General features: G+C 42.9%; 1 protein-coding gene across 3 annotated transcripts in view; it reads left to right on the top strand.

Annotated features, from left to right (window-relative positions):
- Window positions 1-23,643, top strand: part of LOC115173386 (protein argonaute-3) — a 52,999-nt gene extending 29,356 nt beyond the window's left edge. For all 3 annotated transcript variants that reach the window (XM_029731421.1, XM_029731420.1, XM_029731419.1), the window contains exons 13-19: window positions 17,721-17,880; window positions 20,671-20,761; window positions 20,963-21,157; window positions 21,346-21,480; window positions 21,581-21,682; window positions 21,963-22,162; window positions 22,385-23,643. In XM_029731421.1, the coding sequence (XP_029587281.1) occupies window positions 17,721-17,880; window positions 20,671-20,761; window positions 20,963-21,157; window positions 21,346-21,480; window positions 21,581-21,682; window positions 21,963-22,162; window positions 22,385-22,493 (992 nt within the window). In that variant the 3' untranslated portion in view covers window positions 22,494-23,643. The remainder of the gene's footprint in view (window positions 1-17,720; window positions 17,881-20,670; window positions 20,762-20,962; window positions 21,158-21,345; window positions 21,481-21,580; window positions 21,683-21,962; window positions 22,163-22,384) is intronic.
- The last annotated feature ends 2,272 nt before the right edge of the window (window positions 23,644-25,915 follow it).

The following is a 25,915-nucleotide window of genomic DNA, read 5'->3' as shown; positions in this document are numbered from 1 at the left end:
AACAACAGAGTAGGGCTGTCTAAGTCCTTAGTTTTGAGGTTATGTTCAGGTAAAACAATTTGGCTACCGGTAATCTATACTTCTGTATTTCAAGGGGTTTAAGATTTATTGGAATGGCTGGAATTCTGATAGACTTTGGTTTTTCATGTAAATATATAATTTAATCGTCGTATTATGTGTAGTAGGATGGGTTAGAAGAAGCCTACATAACCAACCCATAAAGTAAAATGTAACATCCATATATGGCCAGCTATCTAAACTTTAACATTGATTTATCCTGCAATAGATGCCTTTCAATTGGTAACATGCATTTTTGGCTTCTTCTAATGCCTCTTCAGGGGAAAGTAACAGAATGTAATCTGATTACATTATTGAGTTTGGGTAATCCAAAAGTTACATCACTGATTACAATTTTTGACAGGTAACTAGTAACTAACAGGATATTTAGAAAGTAACCGACCCAACCCTGTATATATAAAGTACCAGTCAAATGTTTGGACACACCTACTCATTCAAGGGTTTTTCTTTATTTGTACTATTTTCTACATTGTAGAATAATAGTGATGACATCAAAACTAGGAAATAACACATGTGGAATCATGTGGTAACCAAAAAAAAGTGTTCAACAAATTAAAATATATTTTAAATTTGAGTTTCTTCAAAGTAGCCACCCTTTGCCTTGTTGACAGCTTTACACACTCTTGGCATTCTCTCAACCAGCTTCATGAGGTAGTTACCTGGAATGCATTTCAATTAACAGGTGTGCCTTGTTAATTTGTTTAAATTTCTTTCCTTCTTAATGCATTTGAGACAATCAGTTGTGTTGTGACAAGGTAGGGGTGGTATACAGAAGATAGCCCTATTTGGTAAAAGACCAAATCCATATTATGGCAAGAACAGCTCAAATAAGCAAAGAGAAAGGACAGTCCATCATTACTTTAAGACATGAAGGTCAGTCAATCAGGAAAGTTTCAAGAACTTTGAAAGTTTCTTCAAGTGTATTCACAAAAACCATCAAGTGCTATGATGAAACTGCCTCTCATGAGGACAGCCACAGGAAAGGAAGACCCAGAGTTACCGCTGCTGCAGAGTTACCAGCTTCAGAAATTGCAGCCCAAATAAATGCTTCAGAGTTCAAGTAACAGACACATCTCAACATCAATTTTTCAGAGGAGACTGCAAAGAAACAACTACTAAAGGACACCATTAAGAAGAAGAGAATAGTTTGGGCCAGAAACACAACCATTTGACATTAGACTGGTGGAAATCTGTCATTTGGTCTGGAGTCAAAATGTGACACTTTTGGTTCTAACCGCCGTGTCTTTGTGAGATGCAGAGTAGGTGAACAGATGATCTCCTTATGTGTGAAGCATGGAGGAGTGTGATGGTGTGGGGGTGCTTTGCTGTGATTTATTTGGAATTCAAGGCACACTTAACCAGCATGGCTACTGCAGCATTCTTCTAAGATACGCCATGCCATCTGATTTGCGCTTGATAGTCCCACTATCATTTGTTTTTCAACAGGACAATGACCCAAAACACACCTCCAGACTGTGTAAGGGCTATTTGACCAAGGATAGTGATGGATTGCTGCATCAGATGACCTGGCCTCCACAATCACCCGACCTCAACCCAATTGAGATGGTTTGGGATGAGTTGGACCGCAGACTGAAGGAAAAGCAGCCAACTATCACTCTACATATGTGGCAACTCCTTCAAGACTGTTGGAAAAGCATTCTTTATGAAGCTGGTTGAGAGAATGCCAAGAATGTTCAAAGCTGTCATCCAGGAAAATGGTGGCTACTTTGAGGATGACAAAATACATTGGCAAGAAAGTATGTGAACCCTTTGGAATTGCCTAGATTTCTGCATTAATTGGTCATCAAATTTGATCTGATCTTCATCTAAGTCACAACAATAGACAGTGTGTTTTAAATGTAATAACACACACATTATTGTATTTTTTTGTCTATATTGAATACATAATTTTAACTATTCACAGTGTAGGTTGGGAAATGTATGTGAACCCATAGGCTAATGACTTCTCCAAAACTAATTGGAATCAGGAGTCAGCTAACCTGGAGTCCAATCAATGAGATGAGATTGGAGATGTTGGTTAGAGCTGCCTTGCCCTATAAAAAACACTCACAAAATTTGGGTTTGCTATTCACAAGAAGCATTGCCTTATGTGAACCATGCCTTGAACAAAAGAGATCTTAGAAGACCTCAGATTAAAAAATTGTTGACTGGATTACAAAGGGGTTACAAAAGTATCTCTAAAAGCCTTGATATTCATCAGTCCACGTTAAGACAAATTGTCTATAAAATGGAGAACGTTCAGCACTGTTGCTACTCCCTAGGAATGGCCGTCCTGCAAAGATAACTGCAAGAGCACAGCGCAGAATGCTCAGTGAGGTCAAGAAGAATCCTAGCGTGTCAGCTAAAGATTTACAGAAATCTCTGGAACACGCTAGTATCTGTGAGTCTACAATATGTAAAACACTAAACAAGAATGGTGTTCACAGGAGAAGACACTGCTGTCCACGTCTGAAGTTTGCAAAAATGCACCTGGATGTTCCACAGCGCTACTGGCAAAATATTCTGTGGACAGATGAAACTACAGTTGAGTTGTTTGAAAGGAACACAACACTATGTGTTGAGGGGTAAAAGCCACAGCACACCAACATCAAAACCTCATCCTAACTGTAAAGTATGGTGGAGGGAGGATCATGGTTTGGGCTGGTTTGCTGCCTCAGGGCTGGACAGCTTGCTATCATCGACGGAATAACTTGGGAATTCATTTATCCAGACATTTTGCAGGAGAATGTTAGGCTATCTGTCCACCAAAGGAAGCTCAACAGAAGTTGGGTGACGCAACAGGACAACGACCCAAAACACAGCAGTAAATCAACAGCAGAATGGCTTGAACAGAAGAAAATACGCCTTCTGGAGTGGCCCAGTCAGAGTCCTGACTTCAACTCGATTGAGATGCTGTGGCATGACCTCGAGCGGTTCACACCAGACATCCTAAGAATATTGGTGAGCTGAAACAGTTTTGTATAGAGGAATGGTTCAAAATTTCTCCTGACCGTTGTGCAGGTCTGATTTGCAACTACAGAAAACGTTTGGTTGAGGTTATTGCTGCCAAAGGAGATTCAACCTGTTATTAAATCCAAGGGTTCACATACTTTTTCCACCCTGCACTGTGAATATTTACACGGTGTGTTCAATAAAGACATGAAAACGTGTTATTAGTATATGCAGACTGTGTTTGTCTATTGTTGTGACCTAGATGAAGTTCAGATCAAATTGTATGACCAATTTATGCAGAAATACAGGTATTTCCAAAGGGTTCACATACTTTTTCTTGCTACTGTATAAAATATATTTGTATTTAACACTTTTTTTGGTTATACATGATTCCATATGTGTTATTTCATAGTTTTGATGTCTTCACTATTATTCTACAATGTAGAAATAAAGAAAAAATCAGTAGATTTTCCAAACTTTTGACTGGTACTGTATATACACAGTGCATTTGGAAAGTATTCAAACCCCTTGACTTTTCCACATTTGGTTATGTTACAGCCTTATTCTAAAATGGATTAAATTGTATTTTTCCCCTCATCAATCAACACACAAATACCCTATCATGACAAAGCAAAATAAGGTTTTTAGAAATTGTTACAAATATTACATTTACATAAGTATTCAGACACTTTACTCAGTACTTTGTTGAAGCACCTTTGGCAATGATTACAGCCTCGAGTCTTCATGGGTATGACGCTACAAGCTTGGCACACCTGTATTTGGGGAGTTTCTCTCATTGTTCTCTGCATATCCTCTCTAGCTCTGTCAGGTTGGTTGGGGAGCGTCGCTGCACAGTTATTTTCAGGTCTCTCCAGAGATGTTTGATTGGGTTCAAGTTCGGCTCTTGCTGGATCATTCAAGGTCATTCAGAGACTTGTCCCAAAGCCACTCCTGCGTTGTCATGGTTGTGTGCTTAGGGTCGTTTTCCGGTTGGAAGGTGAACCTTTGCCCCAGTCTGAGGTCCTGAGCACTCTGGAGCAGGTTTTCAACAAGGATCTCTCTGCACTTTGCTCTGTTCATCTTTCCCTCAATCCTGACTAGTCTCCCAGTCCCTGCCACTGAAAAACATCCGCACCACATGGATGCTGCTACCACCCTGCTTCACGGTAGGGATGGTGCCTGGTTTCCTCCAGATGTGAAGCTTGGCATTCAGGCCTAAGAGTTCAATCTTGGTTTCATCAGACCAGGGAATCTAATTTCAAGGTCAGAGACTTAACCAAGGCCCTTGTACCCCGATTGCTCAGTTTGGCCGGGCGGCCAGCTCCAGGAAGAGTCTTGGTGGTTCCAAACGTTTCCATTTAAGATTGATGGAGGCCACTGTGTTCTTGGGGACCTTCAATGCTGCATAAATGTTTTGGTACCCTTCCACAGATCTGTGTCTCGAAACAATCTTGTCTCGGAGCTCTACGGACAATTCCTTCGACCTCATGGCTTGGTTTTTGCTCCGAGATGCACTGTCAACTTTGGGACATATTTATATAGACAGGTGTGTGCCTTTCCAAATCATGTCCAATCAATTGAATTTACCACAGGTGGACTGCAAGTTGTAGAAACATCTCAAGGATGATCAATGGAAACAGGATGCACCTGAGTTAAATTTTGAGTCTCACAACAAAGGGTTTTGAATACACTACCGTTCAAAAGTTTGGGGTCACTTAGAAATGTCCTTGTTTTTGAAAGAAACTTTTTTTTTTGTCCATTGATAATAACATCAGTGTAGACATTAATGTTGTAAATGACTATTGTAGCTGGAAACGGCAGATTGTTATGGAATGTCTACATAGGCATATGGAGGCCCGTTATCAGCAACCATCACTCCTGTGTTCCAATGGCACGTTGTGTTAGCTAATCCAAGTTTATCATTTTAAAAAGCTAATTGGTCATTAGAAAACCCTTTTGCAATTATGTTAGCACAGCTGAAAACTCTTGTTCTGATTTAAAGAAGCAATTAAACTGACCTGAGCATCAACATTTGTGGGTTCGATTACTGGCTCAAAATGGCCAGAAACAAAAAACATTCTTCTGAAACTCGTCAGTCTTGTTCTGAGAAATGAAGGCTATTCCATGTGAGAAATTGCCAAGAAACTGAAGATCTCGTACAACGCTGTGTACTACTCCCTTCACAGAACAGCACGAACTAGCTCTAACCAGATATAAAGAGGAGTGGGAGGCCCCGTTGCACAACTGACCAAGAGGATAAGGACATTGGTGTCTAGTTTGAGAAACAGATGCCTCACAAGTCCTCAAATGGCAGCTTCATTAAATAGTACCAGCAAAACACCAGTCTCAACGTCAACAGTGAAGAGGCGACTCTGGGATGCTGGCCTTCTAGGGTATGCATGTACAGCAATGGCCACCTATCATTTGGCACACTCCCCCCTCTCGTGCTAGCAACATATCAAGTGCTACCCTATTCTGCAATGCCGGTCTTATTATCGAAAATCCTTAAGTGGTTAAATTTACCAAAGATTCTAAATGATATCCTAATCGATCTAAATCATGGGAATTTTCCGATGCCCCATACCAAGGAATTATCTCAAGTTTCAAGGACCATCGTGACTCAATTGGAACATCATTCAGTTGTGAAATGCTCCTTCTAACCCGTCTCAATCTGCTTGGAATGGAGCAGTTGGTTTTATGCATTACAACAATGGAGATATTTAGTTGACCAAAATCACAGCACCCTGTCCAATTTGTTGGTAAATAAAGATATGCCTTATCAACACAGATCCAATAATGATCAGTAAACGTGGCCATATTGATGTGGAGAGTGAATGTCTGTTTCTGTCTGAATAGTGGTGTACCCCACATTTAGTTTACTGGGAATGCTAGAAGCACATGTTCCATTTATTCCGCTACGTCCTATTGGGAAGACACTGTAATTAACACATGTTGACATTCCCAGATAGGATTTGTTGAGTTGTGGTATGGAGATATTACTTGGGTTGTGACAATGGCATGTTTGGAATGCGGTTCACCGGGTTTGGATTAGAGTAGCTTCTGGTACAGTGTCTGGGGTCTAAAATATTCTAAAATATTTTTGGTGGACAATCAAATCCACCTCATATTTTTTGTCGACGACAAATCGCCATTAATGCGTTTTACCCTGTGAAGGTTTACCCCATGAAGTTTCAGTTGATACGAGCACTTCCCGTGCACATAGTGTCATTAATACTGGTCTCTACTGAATACTGTAAGAGTTGTGAGATCGCTGAGTGTGGAAAGACTACATGCATAGCAGGAGCTGTTTTCTACCATCAGTTCAGTTTTTACTGTATGATTAAACAGTGACCAAGTGTTTCCCTCGTGATTCCAGCTGTGATGCTCATCAAGTGGATGCATTGACCTCCTCCTCCTCCTGGTATCTAGGCGACTATTGTTTGCTGGACTCCCGTCCTGAGCCTGCCGTTGGCTGGAGCGGCTGTTACTTAAGTCACACCGTGGGACTATGCTGGTGTTGTATTCTTCAGTTGCATTGTGGACACTTCTCTCTCGCTCTGGGCTGTACTGCTCCTCCCAGGGTCCATACAGCAGCTGCAATGAGAAGACTGACCACGAAAGCAACAAACATGATGCGTAGAGTGCGGTCCTGGTCCTCCCATGGCATCTGGGGTTGCCTACGACGGGACATCAGCTGGTACATCTTCATCTGGGTTGTGGGGCACCTTCCTACAGTGGTTGGCGTGAACCCACATAGACCTCTCTGCAACTTTCACCGCTGTCTGGGTTGTCAGGAGCACTTGGAATGGACCAGTCCAGCACTGTTGGTGCCAGGCCTTTCTGCGGAGGTCCTTGATGACCACCCAATTGCCTGGTTGAAGTTTGTGGAGGGGTCCTTCCTTTTATTCAGGTTAAGCCGCTTTTACCCTGGGAAAAATAGACTTCAGAACATTAAGTGCAGCACAGTAACTAACTTACCATTTGATCCTTGCAACCCATCAATGTCAACCTGTTCTGTGGGAATGGAGTGTTAAGCATTATCATGGGTTTTCCTGTGTGTATTTCATGAGGTGCTAAACCAGTGGTACGATGGGCGCGTCCACACATGTACATCAGAGCCAGAGGCATTACTGTTACCCATGGCAATCTGGTCTCAGCCATCAGTTTAATCAATTTAATTTTCAGTGTTTGGTTGGCTCTCTCTGAGATCACCACTGGACGGATGATAACTACAATGTATTTACAGGTCAATCTGCAAACTTTCAGAGATGTTCGGAATAACGCTATTTACAAAATGAGAGCCGTTCAATTTGGACGGCAGACCTCACTTAGGGAAGATTTCCCTTAGTAGGTCCTTGCCACAGTCATTGCTGTGGCATGCTTACAAAGAAATGATTCTACCCATTTGGAGAAGGCATCAACCAGGCAGTATGTATACCCCTGGCATAGAGTAAGCTCAATGAAGTCCATTATTATGTGCTCAAAAGGTCCTTCAGGCCTTGGGTGGGCTGACATAAGCAGCCTTTGCCTACATTGTTAGTCATACAAATCAAACACTTAGCACAAAATCCAGGAGGAAACCAAAAAATGATGTACAATTTCTACTACTCACCCTTTGACACGTGATCTTGGCCAGCAAGATCTGGGTAAAATGGGAAGGCCGTCAGTGGAGGAAGAAGTGTTCCTTTGTCTCACCTCCCCAGGCTCTGCGCCTGATTGCAGATCAGAAACACCCTGTAATTAAAACATTTACATTTACATTTTAGTAATTTAGAAGACGCTCTTATCCAGAGCAACTTACAGTAGTGAATGCATACGTTTCATACATTTTTTTTTTCTTCTCAGTACTGGCCCCCCGTGGGAATCGAACCCACAACCCTGGCGTTGCAGACACCATGCTCTACCAACTGAGCCACACGGGACCATATTTGCTGCAGAAACAAAAAGTGAAACCATTTGGAGAGTTGGGGAAACAATCAACATGGCAGCTGCTTTTGCAGCCATGTCAGCCATAGCATTCCCTTTAGAGACAGTTTTTCATATAATTTCGCAATCAGTTTAGAATGTGAAATTGTCTTACCAGATGATGTAAGGAACCCACGATGCAGCCACAATGTTCCAAAATCGTGCACCACCCCGACCGCGTATCTGCTATCAGTATAAATGGTAACAGTTTTATCCTTAGCTAGAATGCACGCCCTTGTCAGTGAAAACAATTCTGCAGCCTGAGCTGACAGATGTGATGGCAGTTTTGCACTCTAAAGTATCTACAGCAGTAGTAACTCCGTAGGCAGTGGTGGAAAAAGTACAACATATTCATACTTGAGTCATTTTCTATTAAAGTATCTTTACTTTTACTCAAGTAAAAGTGAAAGTCACCCTGTAAAATACTACTTGAGTAAAAGTCAAAGTATTTGGTTTTAAAAATATTTGCCAAATGACGATGATGGGGAACCACACGATTGTGCTGGCATTGTGGAGCAAGTCTGTAAACCCCACCCTGACCTCTCTGTGCCATTTTCAGCAAGAAACACTAACAGAGCATTGATGTCGACTTCACATGCTTGTTCAGAACACAGTAACAGGTCGACATACTGTATTAACATAATTTTGTGCCAAAGCAGCAGAAAATACCACCAGCGATTCCGAGTAACCTTGGGGGCAGACGGTTTAAGTCCAACGCTTGTTTAAAAACGTAAACACGAACCAGAACTGGGATTCTGGTGTGACGGGAATGCTAAAAAAAAAAAAAGCATTAGCCAAATCAACAACTGAAAACCATTTTGCCGACACAGAAGATAGAATCGTAATGGGGTTTGGCACAACAGGAGCCATTGCATAAACTGCATTGTTAACAGGTCTGAGATCTTGAACAAAACGGCAATCACCTGAGACTTTTCATACAGGAAGAATGGCGGTACTACAGGGAGAGTCTGGACAAGGCACAATAGCTCCTCTTTCTACCAATGAAGCATGAACGGGTAATCCCCTTGACAGCTTCCTCAGGGGATACTGAGTTCACCTTGGTCTGTGTGGGCCCTTAGGTGTGACAGTAAGTGGTTCAACCCGCCGCCCCCCCCCCCCCCGCCACCCCCTTCGCCCAATGTCATATTTATCTTTAGCCCATAGAGAGTCCGGGAGACCAATCAACAAGGGCGACTCATTCTCCATGGAAATCATCTGTTTAGTGCGATCAAGGCCATGTACATCTCATTGAGCATGTACAGCCCAAAAAATGGAACACAAAGTATGTATGCTGGGGGAGAATTTAGACCCATCCCTGCAACGCAGACTTCAACCAAATACCAATATCCTCCCAAGCAGCAACATCTGTTTTTAGCTACCGATACACGTGGCACCCTGTCACTAAATACATACAACAAAGCCTGTTCTGTAGTCAATTTAACACTTAAAGCACAAAATTAGGGCCCACTATACATGTCACTGCAAAGTAAGCTCTTTTGGGTATGGTCCCGGTCAGCCAACTTTGTTCATAATCTAAATCTCTTGTCAATAGTGAGAAATGTGTGATCCAATGTAAGCCAGTCTGTGACATAAAGCTACCTTCTGTTTCCAACAACTGCGAGCAGTTGATACATTTTCATCAGTAGGGTCATAGTGTGACCCGTGAATATCCTGTACGTCCCATGCATAGTACCACTCATGTTGAGACCGTGTCGGACAACATCATGAGTTGATGTCTCCTGAGGCTGTACAACAGTGAGGGCTTTTCCTTCACAAAGAATATGAATTCCCAATTTACAGAGATCGCTTCCTGACAACTTTAAAGGACAACATTCCTCCAAAAATGTATTGATGGTTAATGCATGTGTTATTAACTTTAACATTGTGAACAACTCTTTCATAGTCACTCCCGAGGCTCCTACAGTGGTGGGAGGTTTGGACATCAATTCTAAATCTATGACAGACATTGCAGATTACGTTCCCCCCCACCTCACTGCCCCCTGGTCGGTAGGTTCGTTTCGACATGTTCTGGCGAAATGTCCCTCCTTTCCGCAGTTGTAACAAGCAAATTTCCTGTTGTTGCTCTTGTCTGGCCCACCCGTTAGCACTGGCTCCCCCTCTTCATCTACCTGTTCCCCTTCCCCTCTGTCCATCATTTTGAGGTCTTCGCTGAGCCTGCCACTGCTGGCCCTGTCCTTGATTAAAAAGCCAGCTGTGCAGCTTGTAACTTCACTCCTTCTTTTTCTATTCTCTGTTTTGTCTTGTCTTCTTGAGACAGTTGCTGCCTCTCAGCATATTTTCAGTGTTCAATAACTGCTTGTAGACTGGTAGTTTCCCAGCCAATGCAGGTCATTTTAACCTGTTTACCAAGGGCTGGCAAAAGTCCATTCATTAGGTCAGTTTTAACGAGGCTGTCATAGTCATTGCGGCGGCCATCAGTCATTGGTTTGAGCCCGCTATGCTTTCAGTAGCAGGTTTCCAGCCCATGTCTAGTGTTCCAACGACTCTCTAGCTTTCTGCGTGCAACTATGGATAGCTGCCCAATCAGTCATGGGCGGGTAATGTTTATTTTATTTGATCACACAGTGTAACCAGTTGGGTCTGATACGCTCCACCCTCTTCCCATTGGTAGTTTTCATCAAAGCCTCCCTCAACGTCTGCCCATCGCAACCTCATCTTGACACGGCAAATGTGCGTGATCTCAGCTGCAGATGGCTTGTACAGCCGGTCCTTTGAAAGATTTGTATGTTCTTTATAGCAATGTCCTTCATTTCGTCCTGTCTTCTGGATGTCGACGAGCGGGTGCCATTCGACATGGCCCTCCTCACCGTCCACAGATCGCGGTTGTGAATTAGAGAACGTTACCAGAGGTGCCTGGAGAAAGGTTGTGTTCAAGTCCCCTTTTTTTTTACCTGTTCTGGTCGTGACCGTTGCGGGTAAGGGACTTAACTGCGTGGTAGGGGTCGGCATCGATGGTGGACTAAGTTCCCAGAGTCCATCAACACCAGAGACAGGACTCAATGTGGGCGGTGCATGGATCGGACTTCTGCTCCTCCGAGTGGTCTGCTGGTAGAGCTGTGGTGGGAGAGACGGCTGAGCGAGCTGCCAGGGCTGGTGCTGGTGAAGTGGATACAGGGGTATAATAGGGGGTGGAAAGATCATCATCATCATCATCATCATCATCATCATCATCTATGTTTTTCCTCTTCTTATCTTCCTCCGTGTGTTTCTTCTTGTTACTTTCTTTCAGCATTATTCCTTTAACTTTCCTGTCTGTCTTTTGGCTTCCCTCTCCCACTTTCTAAACATACCCCAATCTATTAGACCTTTCTTGGTTTCCTCAAACTTCTCTAAGTTATTTCTACATTCTGCTAATAAAATTTCAATCAATGTGCCTTTTTAAGGGAAAATCTGCTACTTTGTGCCAGAGCGGTACCTGTTCCAGAATGTCCCTGCCCCATTTATCTGCCATTACCTTCACTGGTCCCGTGAGCATATCAGTCAGGCAAGGTTCTCCCTTGCTGCTCTTGGCTCCCATTGTGAAACTCCACTATATATATATATATATATATATATATATATATATATATATATATATTACACACAAACAAACAAGTGTTTAATTTGTGTTAGGTTCTAAATATCAGAGTAAGAACTCAACGGACACTATGACAGCTTAAACCAAGTTTATTCACCCCGAAGGATCGAAAAGCTGAACAGACAAAGACATGGTTCCACCAGTGGTGGTATATATATATACCCCAATTTGGGGTGGAATCTCTTCCTTCTCTGTAAACACTACATCTCTGTTGCTAGGCAGGAAACTATGTGATACGGGCAATAAACTGTTCCTTCTCCATTAATGTGACCTGACCTCGACCCCATTCATCACTGATCCACAGCTCTCTCCCCTTATCAGTGCTTGTTTTCCCTGCACTCAGCACATTCCAAGCTTAATTGCACCCACCATATACCTTCTTCCTACAGACCCTAGACTATGGCACCCGTCATGTCTCTATTATAACTAATGATTAATCATATTTAAAGTTTAGAAATCCGAACCCACCCATCTTCCTTTCTTATAATTCTAAAATATATTTTCATTATTATATGTCATTTTAAATGTTATACCCACATGGCAGTTCCTCCTATGCAAATTCCCACGTAGGTTTTACATTTATAGCTGGTTTCCCAATCATAACTAGCTTTTACCAGTACACTGATTCATTCATTTTCTTTTACAGTGTTTGTCTAACCTGCAGGAATATTTTTGACTTGAACCTCAGGACCCTGTCCTGGAATCACACAGCTCATGCATTTACATCTTACGATGGTAACCCATGGCATATTTCTTCAGGTCTTTGTCCTGGTATCGCAGGATATTATTCTGGAATTGCTTTCATAAGGACTCTCTCCTGGTTATCTCTTACACACGTGACCTCAAATAAAATCAAATTTTATTTGTCACATGCGCCGAATACAACAGGTGTAGACCTTACAGTGAAACGCTTACTTACAATCCCTTAACCAACAATGCAGTTTTAAGAAAATACCTTTAAAAAAAAGTATGAGATAAGAATAACAAATTAAAGAGCAGTAGTAAATAACAATAGCAGGGGGTAACAATACAGGGGGTACAGAGTCAATGTGCGGGGACACCGGTGTCGAGGTAATATGTAAATGTAGGTAGAGTTATTAAAGTGACTGCATAGATAACAGAGTAGTAGCAGCAGCGTAAAAAGGGGGGGGGAGTGGGCAATGCAAATGCAAAGTCTGGGTAGCCCTTTGATTAGATGTTCAGGAGTCTTTTTGCTTGGGGGTAGAAGCTGTTTAGAAGCCTCTTGGACCTAGACTTGGCGCTCCGGTACCTCTTGCTGTGCGGTAGCAGAGAGAACAATCCATGACTAGGGTGGCTGGAGTCTGACAATTTTTAGGGCCTTCCTCTGACGCCGCCTGGTATAGAGGTCCTGGATGGCAGGAAGCTTAGCCCCGGTGTTGTACTGGGCCGTACGCACTACCCTCTGTAGTGCCTTGCGGTCGGAGGCTGAGCAGTTGCCATACCAGGCAGTGATGCAACCCATCAGGATGCTCTCGGTGGTGCAGCTGTAAAACATTTTGAGGATCTGAGGACCCATGCCAAATCTTTTCAGTCTCCTGAGGGGGAATAGGCATTGTCATGCCCGCTTCACGACTGTCTTTGGTGTGCTTGGACCATGTTAATTTGTCAGTGATGTGGATGCCAAGGAACTTGAAGCTCTCAACCTGCTCCACTACAGCCCCGTCGATGAGATTGGGGGCGTGCTCGGTCCTCTTTTTCCTGTAGTCCACAATCATCTCCTTTTGTCTTGATCACATTGAGGAGAGGTTGTGGTGCTTGCACTACACGGTCAGGTCTCTGACCTCCCTATAAGCTGTCTCATCGTTGTCGGTGATCAGGCCAACCACTGTTGTCATCGGCAAACTTAATGATGGTGTTAAAGTTGTGCCTGGCCATGCAGTCATGAGTGAACAGGGAGTACAGGAGGGGACTGGGCACGCACCCCTGAGGGGCCCCCGTGTTGAGGATCAGCGTGGCGAATGTGTTGTTACCTACCCTTACCACCTAGGGGCGGCCTGTCAGGGAAGTCCAGGATCCAGTTACAGAGGGAGGTGTTTAGTCCCAGTATCCTTAGCTTAGTGATGAACTTTGAAGGCACTATGGTGTTGAACGCTGAGCTGTAGTCAATGAATAGCATTTTTGCATAGGTGTTCCTTTTGTCTAGATGTGAAAGGGCAGTGTGGAGTGCAATCATCTGCTGCATCTGTGGATCTGTTTGGGTGGTATGCAAATTGGAGTGGGTCTAGGGTTTCTGGGATAATGGTGTTGATGTGAGCCATGACCAGCCTTTCAAAGCATTTCATGGCTACAGACGTGAGTGCTACAGGTCGGTATTCATTTAGGCAGGTTACCTTAGTGTTCTTGGGCACAGGGATTATGGTGGTCTGCTTGAAACATGTTGGTATTACAGACTTAGTCAGGGACAGGTTAAAAATGTCAATGAAGACACTTGCCAGTTGGTCAGCACATGCTCGTCCTGATAATCCGTCTGACCCTGCGGCCTTGTGAATGTTGACCTGTTTAAAGGTCTTACATTGGCTGCGGAGAGCGGGATCACACAGTTGTCCGGAACAGCTGATTCTCTCATGCATGTTTGTGTTACTTGCCTCGATGCAAGCATAGAAGTTATTTAGCTCGTCTGGTAGGCTCATGTCCCTGGGCAGCTCTCGGCTGTGCTTCCCTTTGTAATAGTTTGCAAGCCGTTGAGCATCGGAGCCGGTGTAGTACGATTCGATCTTAGTCCTGTATTGACGCTTTGCCTGTTTGATTGCTCATCAGAGGGAATAGCTGGATTTCTTATAAGCTTCCGGGTTAGAGTCCCGCTCCTTGAAAGCGGCAGCTCTACCCTTTTTAGCTCAGTGCGAATGTTGCCTGTAATCCATGGCTTCTGGTTGGGTACAGTCACTGTGGGGACGACGTGTATATATATCATCCCTCGGTCTCCTCGGGAGCAATCAGCAAGCGGAGTTAGCCATCCCTTCTCGTCGCCAGATTGGTAGCAATTCAATTGGAAGAGAGAGACTGACTCTTTCAAACAACAATTTTATAAGATTTGCAAAAATGAAGCAATCATCCATCACCAAGAATGGCTGAGTTGAAAAAAGTTAAATTGCTTTATAGAGAAAATACAACCCCTTTCTGTATACGTCGCAGTCAACTGATGGTGTGTAAAAGGTAATTAGTTGTCCGTACAGACTTAAGATAGACGGTTGAGCCCTCAGGCTATCAAGCTTGTGCTAACTGCATTCAAAAGAACTCTATGTACTCCTTTCTGCAAGTTTCCAAAGTTTGTGACTTTCTGTAGATGGTAAACCCACGGGATGTCACATTCTGCAGTTGCACCCAAACGGCTCTTAGTCATAAGACAGGGCTTACAGCTACAGTTGAAGTCGGAAGTTTACATACACCTTAGCCAAATACATTTTAAACTCAGTTTTTCACAATTCCTGACATTTAATCCTAGTAAAAAGTCCCTGTCTTAGGTCAGTTAGGATCACCACTTTATTTTGTGAAATGTCAGAATAATAGTAGAGTGATTTTATTTCAGCTTTTATTTCTTTCATCACATTCCCAGTGGGTCAGAAGTTTACATACACTCAATTAGTATTTGGTAGCATTGCCTTTTCAGGTAGCCTTCCACAAGCTTCCCACAATAAGTTGGGTGAATTTTGGCCCATTCCTTCTGACAGAGCTGGTGTAACTGTGTCAGGTTTGAAGGCCTCCTTGCTTGCACACGCTTTTTCAGTTCTGCCCACAAATTTTCTATAGGATTGAGGTCAGGGCTTTGTGATGGCCACTCCAATACCTTGACTTTGTGGTCCTTAAGCCATTTTTCCACAACTTTGGAAGTATGCTTGGGGTCATTGTCCATTTGGAAGACCCATTTGCGACCAAGCTTTAACTTCCTGACTGATGTCTTGAGATATTGCTTCAATATATCCACATAATTTTCCTCCCGTCATGATGCCATCTATTTTGTGAAGTGCACCAGTCCCTCCTGCAACAAAGCACCCCCACAACATGATGCTGTCACCCTCGTGCTTCACGGTTGGGATGGTGTTCTTCGGCTTGCAAGCCTCCCCCTTTTTTGCTCCAAACATTATGATGGTCATTATGGCCAAGCAGTTCTATTTTTGTTACATCAGACCAGAGTACCTTTTGGAGAAATGTCCTATCTTTGTCCCCATGTGCAGTTGCAAACCGTAGTCTGGCTTTTTGATGGCAGTTTTGGATCAGTGGCTTCTTCCTTGCTGAGCGGCCTTTCAGGTTATGTTGATATAGGACTCGTTTTACTGTGGATATACAGTTGAAGTTGGAAGTTTACATACACTTAGGTTGGAGTCATTAAAACTTCCGACAACTGTAAGTCACACCAAGACAAGTTTGTATCAGGTTAGAAAAAACACTAGCATATATCAAGACTATTCTTTAAGCAGTAAAACACAGGATAGCTTGACTAATTATAAGAGGTCGACCGATTAATCGACATGGCCGATTTCAAGTTTTCATAGCAATCGGTAATCTGCATTTATGGATGCCGATTATGGCCAATTACACTGCACTCCGCGAGGAGACTGCGTGGCAGGCTGACCACCTGTTACGCGAGTGCAGCAAGGAGCCAAGGTAAGTTGCTAGCTAGTATTAACCTTGTTTTTATTAGATAATCAATCTTAACATAATCACTAGTTAACTACACATGGTTGATGATATTACTAGTTTAACAAGCTTGTCCTGCGTTTCAAATAATCACTGTGGTACTTATTAATGTATCATCGAATTGCAGCCTACTTCGCCAAGGGGTGATGATTTAACAAGCGCATTCGCAAAAAAAGCACTGTAGTTGCACCAATGTACATAACCATGAACATCAATGCCTTTCTTAAAATCAATACACAAGTATATTTTTTTAAACCTGCATATTTAGTTAAAAGAAATTCATGTTAGCAGGCAATATTAACTAGGGAAATTGTGTCACTTCTCTTGCGTTCTGTGCAAGCAGAGTCAAGGTATATTCAGCAGTTTGGGCCGACTGGCTCGTTGCGAACTGTGAGAAGATCATTTCTTCCTAACAAAGACCGTAATTAATTTGCCAGAATTTTACAAAATTATGACATAACATTGAAGGTTGTGCAATGTAACAGCAATATTTAGACTTATGGATACCACCCATACGATAAAATACAGAATGATTCCATATTTCACTGAAAGAAGAAACGTTTTGTTTTCTAAATGATAGTTTCCGGATTTTACCATATTAATGACCAAAGGCTCGTATTTCTGTGTGTTTATTATATTATAATTAAGTCTATGATTTGATAGAGCAGTCTGACTGAGTGGTGGTAGGCAGCATCAGACTCGTAAGCATTCATTCAAACAGCACTTTCCTGCGTTTGCCAGCAGCTCTTCGCAATGCTTGAAGCAGAGTGCTGTTTGACTTCAAGCCTATCAACTCCAGAGATTAGGCTGGCAATACTATAGTGCCTATAAGAACATCCAATAGTCAAAGGCATATGAAATACAAATGGTATAGAGAAATAATTCCTATAATAACCACAACCTAAAACTTCTTAACTGGGAATATTGAAGACTTATGTTAAAAGGAACCACCAGCTTTCATATGTTCTCATGTTCTGAGCAAGGAACTTAAACGTTAGCTTTTTTTTACATGGCACATATTGCACTTTTACTTTCTTCTCCAACACTGTGTTTTTGCATTATTTAAACCAAATGTAACATTTCATTATTTATTTGAGACTAAATTGATTTTACTTAAATTATATTAAGTTCAAATAAGTGTTCATTGTTCATTCAGTATTGTTGTAATTGTCACATGTATGTATGTATGTATGTATGTATGTATGTATGTATATTACACACAAACAAACAAATCCGATTTAATCGGCATCGGCGTTGAAAAATCAATCTGTCGCCTACTAATTATGTAATTTTCCACGACTGTGTGTGTATTTATTTTGGTTATTTCCATAGCCTTAGTATACCATGTACAAGATGGCATTAGGTGTAAGATGTTTACCGGTGTCTACAATATGGCATTGGGTGTAAATGGTTACCTGTCTCCTACAATATGGCACCAGGTGTAAAATGGTTCCCTTTGTCTCTCCAACAGCTGAGGTGAAGCGAGTTGGAGACACCCTCCTCGGCATGGCCACTCAGTGTGTCCAGGTGAAGAACGTGGTGAAGACGTCCCCCCAGACCCTCTCCAACCTCTGCCTCAAGATCAACGTCAAACTGGGGGGCATCAACAACATCCTGGTCCCACACCAACGGTAAAGCAAAGTGAAAGAACGGGTGTATGTGTGGCCACAGGCAGGAAACGCATATATACTTTATGATGGAAAACACCTATGAGTGACAGGAAGAGACTGACTGCTGCGATGGATGGCAAAGACCGTTCTTCTGAAACGTGTCAGTCTATTCTTGTTCTGAGAAATGAAGGCTATTCCATGTGAGAAATTGCCAAGAAACTGAAGATCCAGTCTCAAAGTCAACAGTGAAGTGGCGCCTCCGGGATGCTGGCCTTCTAGGCAGAGTTCCTCTGTCCAGTGTCTGCGTTCATTTGCCCATCTTAATCTTTTCTTTTTATTGGCCAGTCTGAGATGTGTTTTTCTTTGCAACTCTGCCTAGAAGGCCAGCATCCCAGAGTCGCCTTTTCACTGTTGACGTTGAGACTAATGTTTTGCTGGTACTATTTAATGAAGCTGCCAGTTGAGGACTTGTGAGGCATCTGTTTCTCAAACTAGACACTCTAATGTACTTGTCGTCTTGCTCAGTTGTACACCGGGGCCTCCCAATCCTCTTTCTATTCTGGTTAGAGCCAGTTTGCGCTGTTCTGTGAAGGGAGTAGTACACAGAGTTGTACGAGATCTTCAGTTTCTTGGCAATTTCTTACATGGAATAGCCTTCATTTCTCAGAACAAGAATAGACTGACGAGTTTCAGAAGCATGTTATTTTTTTCTGGACATTTTGAGCCTGTAATCGAACTCATAAATGCTGATGCTCCAGATACTCAACTAGTCTAAAGAAGGCCAGTTTTATTGATTCTTTAATCAGAACAACAGTTTTCAGCTGTGCTAACATACAGTGCCTTGCGAAAGTATTCGGCCCCCTTGAACTTTTCGACCTTTTGCCACATTTCAGGCTTCAAACATAAAGATATAAAACTGTATTTTTTTGTGAAGAATCAACAACAAGTGGGACACAATTATGAAGTGGAACGAAATTGATTGGATATTTCAAACTTTTGTAACATAAAAAACTGAAAAATTAGCCGTGCAAAATTATTCAGCCCCTTTACTTTCAGTGCAGCAAACTCTCTCCAGAAGTTCAGTGAGGATCTCTGAATGATCCAATGTTGACCTAAATGACTAATGATGATAAATAGAATCCACCTGTGTGTAATCAAGTCTCCGTATAAATGCACCTGCTCTGTGATAGTCTCAGAGGTACGTTTAAAGCGCAGAGAGCATCATGAAGAACAAGGAACACACCAGGCAGGTCCGAGATACTGTTGTGGAGAAGTTTAAAGCCGGATTTGGATACAAAAAGATTTCCCAAGCTTTAAACATCCCAAGGAGCACTGTGCAAGCGATAATATTGAAATGGAAGGAGTATCAGACCACTGCAAATCTACGAAGACCCGGCCGTCCCTCTAAACTTTCAGCTCATACAAGGAGAAGACTGATCAGAGATGCAGCCAAGAGGCCCATGATCACTCTGGATGAACTGCAGAGATCTACAGCTGAGGTGGGAGACTCTGTCCATAGGACAACAATCAGTCGTATACTGCACAAATCTGGCCATTATGGAAGAGTGGCAAGAAGAAAGCCATTTCTTAAAGATATCCATAAAAAGTGTCGTTTAAAGTTTGCCACTAGCCACCTGGGAGACACACCAAACATGTGGAAGAAGGTGCTCTGGTCAGATGAAACCAAAATCAAACTTTTTGGCAACAATGCAAAACGTTATGTTTGGCGTAAAAGCAACACAGCTCATCACCCTGAACATACCATCCCCACTGTCAAACATGGTGGTGGCAGCATCATGGTTTGGGCCTGCTTTTCTTCAGCAGGGGCAGGGAAGATGGTTAAAATTGATGGGAAGATGGATGGAGCCAAATACAGGACCATTCTGGAAGAAAACCTGATGGAGTCTACAAAAGACCTGAGACTGGGACGGAGATTTGTCTTCCAACAAGACAATGATCCAAAACATAAAGCAAAATCTACAATGGAATGGTTCACAAATAAACATATCCAGGTGTTAGAATGGCCAAGTCAAAGTCCAGACCTGAATCCAATCGAGAATCTGTGGAAAGAAATGAAAACTGCTGTTCACAAACGCTCTCCATCCAACCTCACTGAGCTCGAGCTGTTTTGCAAGGAGGAATGGGCAAAAATGTCAGTCTCTCGATGTGCAAAACTGATAGAGACATACCCCAAGCGACTTACAGCTGTAATCGCAGCAAAAGGTGGCGCTACAAAGTATTAACTTAAGGGGGCTGAATAATTTTGCACGCCCAATTTTTCTGATTTTTATTTGTTAAAAAAGTTTGAAATATCCAATAAATTTCGTTCCACTTCATGATTGTGTCCCACTTGTTGTTGATTCTTCACAAAAAATTACAGTTTAATATCTTTATGTTTGAAGCCTGAAATGTGGCAAAAGGTCGAAAAGTTCAAGGGGGCCGAATACTTTCGCAAGGCACTGTAATTGCAAAAGGGTTTTCTAATGATCAATTATCCTTTTAAAATTATCAACTTGGGTTAGCTAATACAACGTGCCATTGAAACACAGGAGTGATGGTTGCTGATAATGGGCCTCTGTACGCCTCTTATAATGGGCCTCTGTACGCCTCTTATTCCATAACAAATCTGCCGTTTCCAGCTACAATAGTCATTTACAATATTAACACTGTCTACACTGTTTTTCTGATCAATTTGATGGTATTTCATTGGACAAACAAATTGCTTTTCTTTCAAAAACAAGGAAATTTCAAAGTGACCCCAAAGTTTTGGACGGTAGTATATGTCTGATGTTTGTCTCTCTCTCCACCCAGTCCCTCAGTGTTCCAGCAGCCTGTTATCTTCCTGGGGGCCGACGTCACTCACCCTCCAGCTGGAGACGGAAAGAAGCCATCCATCGCAGCGGTCAGTCTCTTCCTGTCACTCTAGTTTCCACTTTCCTCACAAACACTGCCTTGTCTATCTAGTTGTCATGGAGTCTGATGGATCTAGTACATTGGTAATCTACTAGTTTGTTTTATTACATAGACCCCTACACTAGCCTTCTGAAAACATGGTGTCAGAAGTCATGTTTCTGACCATCTTCCTCTCTCTGGCTCTATCCAGGTGGTGGGCAGTATGGACGCCCACCCCAGCAGGTACTGTGCCACCGTGAGGGTCCAGAGACCCAGACAGGAGGTGATCCAGGACCTGGCCTCCATGGTGCGGGAACTCCTCATCCAGTTCTACAAGTCCACCCGCTACAAACCCACCAGAATAATATTTTACAGGGATGGCGTGTCAGAGGGTCAGTTCAGACAGGTTAGTTAAAAACAATTGTCCCCCTCAGTCTCTCATTTAAAGTTGACAGCCAAGCCAAATGATGTCCCTATTGTGAGAAATACATTTATTACAAGTAGCAATGTTCTTCATAGACTATTAGCCTTAAACTTAAATCCGTCACCGCTTGCCACTCTTTGCTGGTGAGTTGACTTCTCTCTGTGTGGCAGGTGCTGTACTATGAGCTGCTGGCCATCAGGGAAGCCTGTATCATGTTGGAGAAGGAGTACCAGCCGGGCATCACCTACATCGTGGTGCAGAAACGCCACCACACACGCCTCTTCTGTGCAGACCGCAATGAGCGGGTAAGCGGTGCTATGGATCTTGCCTTGTACATTAATGATTGACTTTATCTGCCAGGCTTAGATTGAACTGTTTTTAAATGGGGTGTTGTTTCTTTGGCAGGTTGGACGGAGTGGTAACATTCCTGCAGGCACCACTGTGGACACAGATATCACTCACCCCTATGAGTTTGACTTTTACCTCTGCAGCCACGCAGGAATACAGGTGTGTGTCAAGACTCATATCAGGGTTGTGTTCAATAGGCATAAAATGGGAAAACGTTCTAATACTAAAGTCAGCATTCTTATTGGACAAGTTCAGGTAGAATATCCTGCTTATTTCTCCCTAATGTCGACTCTTGCCGTCATTGATACTTTCTCAGAGGTTCGTCGGCCTCTATTGCTTTCCACTACACTTCATTGTCAGTGTTGAATCAATGCTGGTATTCTCTCCATGGAACCTGCATTGTTCCTGTGGTATTACAGACTTAGCCTTCTCCCTCCAGGGTACAAGCAGACCTTCCCACTACCATGTTCTGTGGGACGACAACTGCTTCACAGCTGACGAGTTCCAGCTGCTCACCTACCAGCTGTGCCACACCTACGTCCGCTGCACCCGCTCAGTCTCCATCCCCGCGCCAGCCTACTACGCCCACCTGGTGGCCTTCCGCGCCCGCTACCACCTGGTGGACAAAGAACATGACAGGTGAGGGGGGAAAGGGATTCATTTCGGTGTGATCGGTATACTTTTCTGCAGGGCTAAAATCAATGTCTCGTGCTGTTTATCAGGTAAAAAGAAACTGGAGGCCGATGTCATGTATTGATTATAAAATAATATTCAAGTTCATTCAAGATAAATGTTCTCTCCCTCTCTTTCTGTCCTTTTCCCTTTCTCGTTTCCTCACTTCCTTCTCTCGAACACACGCAGTGCGGAGGGCAGCCACGTCTCGGGGCAGAGTAATGGCCGAGACCCCACGGCCCTCGCCAAGGCTGTTCAGATTCATCACGACACACTGAGGACTATGTATTTCGCCTGAGCGGTAGAATACCCCTCCCAACACCCCACCCTATCAGCCTCTGTGTCCTAGTGGGGGTCAGCCATCGCACATCGGACTCTGGGCTGGCGCAGCTCTGGTCCCGATGAGGGGATGCCAAGCAGCTAAGGATAACAACAACCAGAGGGGAGTACAGCAACGTTATGCAATATGAAACCAGCCAATCCTCTCCCAGCCTGTTGTCCTTTGCTGTGTTTTTAATGAATGGATCGTCTCTGATACTGCTCCTTGAGCTGTGCTCAACTTTTGCTTTGTCTTACTTTCAAAATGCCAGAGTGTAGAAGACAAGACAGGGGAATTGATTGAAAGGATGGTTTCAGGTGGTGGGTGGGGTTATAGCAGATCCAGTGAGGATCAGTCTTGTTGTTCAACCCCGTGCTGATATGATGACTTGCCTATCCATGTTCAATCGTATAAATGGACCTCTTTTTAAATGTCTTCGTTAGCTTGTTGTCATTATATGTGTGTCTTTGTATGTTCTGTAGAAGTCTGATTGCCATGGCGATGCCTGTTAGTCGAGAACGCTTGTGAATCACGGCTATGCCCTTTTTCATAGAGCAAGCTGCTCGCCCAGTTACTCTGCTCTCTTTAAGCCAATGGTGATTTACTTGCAGTCATTGCGCCTGTCAGAGTTTAACACGGCAATCTCTTTCAATATCAAAAGGCATTTTTTTTTATACAGGTATTGTTTGTCGTACTTTTAGAATATCAACCCTGGCCACACCATGGACCTACTCAGAACCTTTACAGAGTTCACTGTGGTAGCTATAGATTTCACTTTATCTTTATTTTATTCCTCCTTCTGTGATTTGAGATTAATCTTATTTATCATTTTCAGCAATAGAGCACTGTTCGTTTTGTTTGTGAAATTTGAGCTAAGAAACTGATGTCACACCTTTTAGTGCAATAAGTTGTTAATGCATGAAAAGGGGTTCTATGGTTACATACCGATTTTGATGTTTTTGGGCCATTATGATCGGATATGGGCAGGTGATAACGGATGAAGAATGTAAACTGGGGCAAGGACTGATGCCACAAAATGGTTAGGTTGTGGGTTATGTGGGGGTGACATGACACAATACGTGTTTTTTTTAGTAAATGGAGTGAATTATGTGCCCGTTTTAGGTGGAAAGAAGAATTTGAAAGACCAAGGATGTATCTATTTTAGTTGGAGTTTCTCTTAGATCAGTTAATTAGTTTAGTTATACAGTCAAATAATCTCATCCAGGCATTACTGTAAGCATGATATGTTGTCTAGGAATGTATGTTGTTAGAGAGCACAGCGCGTATGGCTGCATGGTTTCACTTTCATGATTTCATTTTTAATGTGAATTATTTTTTAATATGTAGACTGATCAATTGAAGGTGGGGACAGTTAGCTAACAGATCGGTATCGTTCATTTTAACCCTCTAGTGGTAGGACTCATTTTGCACTGTTCAAAGTAAGCCTTCAAATTTCAGCGTTTTTATCAAGCCGTTTTGTCACATTTTGAAGGGCATTGTCTCTCTCCCTTTGCCTTGCTGTGCTGTATCCTCCAGGTGAGGCCTTTGGTTTGGTCAAACTGGAACGAGACAAAACTCAATGTGCCTCGTGGGATTGTGAGGGGGAGGACTGGGGTCATCTGCATGGGGCTTGAAGCATGGGTGGTATGAGCCTTGTCCGACTGGGGGACAGCTGATCCCTGCTCTCACTGCAAAAGAAGCGGCAGTGTTGTAGCATGGCCAGCACTCTGCCACACTCATTGTCCTATAGCTACGTGTTACCAGAAACCAAACTAGCTGCTATACCACATGTTATTTTGTTCATATATATTCGTACAAAGAGAGACTATAAAAATATGACAATGTACTGCACTTAAAGATGCATGTGTTTCAGGTGAGACACATACCCTGGTGCTGAGAGGTGCAGTATGGGGGGGGGTAGTAGAACCCCCTCTTGTATTCAGACATTATGAGCTTCATTGGTGTTTTAAAGGATCAGGAGTAACAGTAGAGAGGACTTTCCACTTATGATACAGGGGGACATGCTTTAATTCCCAGAGGGTGTGATATTTTAGTCATCAGTACCCCGGGGGCCAAACTGTATGTGTGAATTAAGTCCCAGCAAAATGTACACTTTCCTGCAAGATGTCAGACATAACCAGCATTTGATTTTACTTAAAGAACAGTGTAGGTATGATCTCATCAACTGTAACTGTGGGCTAATGTGTAGCTGCCCTGCTTGTGTGATAAAAAAAAAATAAAAAAAAAAGCAGTAGAACATGAAGGAATTATCTCTCTACAATGCCACGGAATTGACCTCTAGTGCCCAGTGGGCAGGGTTTGCATCTAGGAGGGGGGGCGTTGGGAACTGCTGCTGTTTGTGGGAGGTGGGAATTTACCAGTTGTGAAGTCGTAAATACTAGTGGGATGCATTCACGTGCTTTGAACTCATTGAGAAATGCCGATTGGCTAATGGCTAACAAGCTGCGTAAATCATAAATGAAAAGTACAGCTCTCATGCTTGTAAACAAATTACTGTTCAAAAACCATATTAATAGATTGCTATTTAAAAATGTTTTGTTGCATTTAACTTCTGAAAATGCTGTTATCGAGGTAATTTCCTTAGTAGGTGACAGAGGTCACCATGTGGGAGCACAGGATGGACAAATTTCCCACTAGTAATTAGCAGTTGGAGGGCCATTCAAGTGGATTTTCCCAGTTGTATGTGGTAAATTCCCACTTGGTTTACGAATGACGCATTATTCTGAGGCTGGGGGATAGTACAGGAGAGACACATGGCAGCCTACAGTGCATTCGGAAAGTATTCAGACCTCTTTTCTACATTTTGTTACGTTACAGCCTTATTCTAAAATAGATTTTCTCCTCATGAATCTACAAACACTACCCCATAATGACAAAACAAAAACTGTTTTTTGCACAAAAATAATACTTTATTTACATAAGTATTCAAACCCTTAGCTATGAGACTTGAAATTGAGCTGTGGTAAATTCAATTGATTGGATATGATTTGGAAAGGCACAGACCTGTCTATATAAGGTCCCACAGTTGACAGTGCATGTCAGAGCAAAATCCAAGTGATGAAAGTTGAAGGAAATGTCTGAGCTCCATGACAGGATTGTGTCAGCACAGATCTGGGGAAAGGTACCAAAAAATGTCTGCAGCATTGAAGGTCTGCAAGAGCATAGTGGCCTCCGTCATTCTTAAATAGAAGAAGTTTGGAACCACCAGAACTCTTCCCAGAACTGGCCACCCGTCCAAACTGAGCAATCGGGGGAGAAGGGCCTTGGTCAGGGAGGTAACCAAGAACCTGATGGTCACTCTGACAGAGCTTCAGAGTTCTTCTGTGGAGATGGGAAAACCTTCCAGAAGGACAACCATCTCTGCAGCGCTCCACCAATCA

This window comes from Salmo trutta, chromosome 34, assembly GCF_901001165.1.
Source record: "Salmo trutta chromosome 34, fSalTru1.1, whole genome shotgun sequence".
In the NCBI taxonomy this organism is placed as follows: Eukaryota; Metazoa; Chordata; class Actinopteri; order Salmoniformes; family Salmonidae; genus Salmo; species Salmo trutta.
This window is presented reverse-complemented; position numbering and strand designations above follow the sequence as displayed.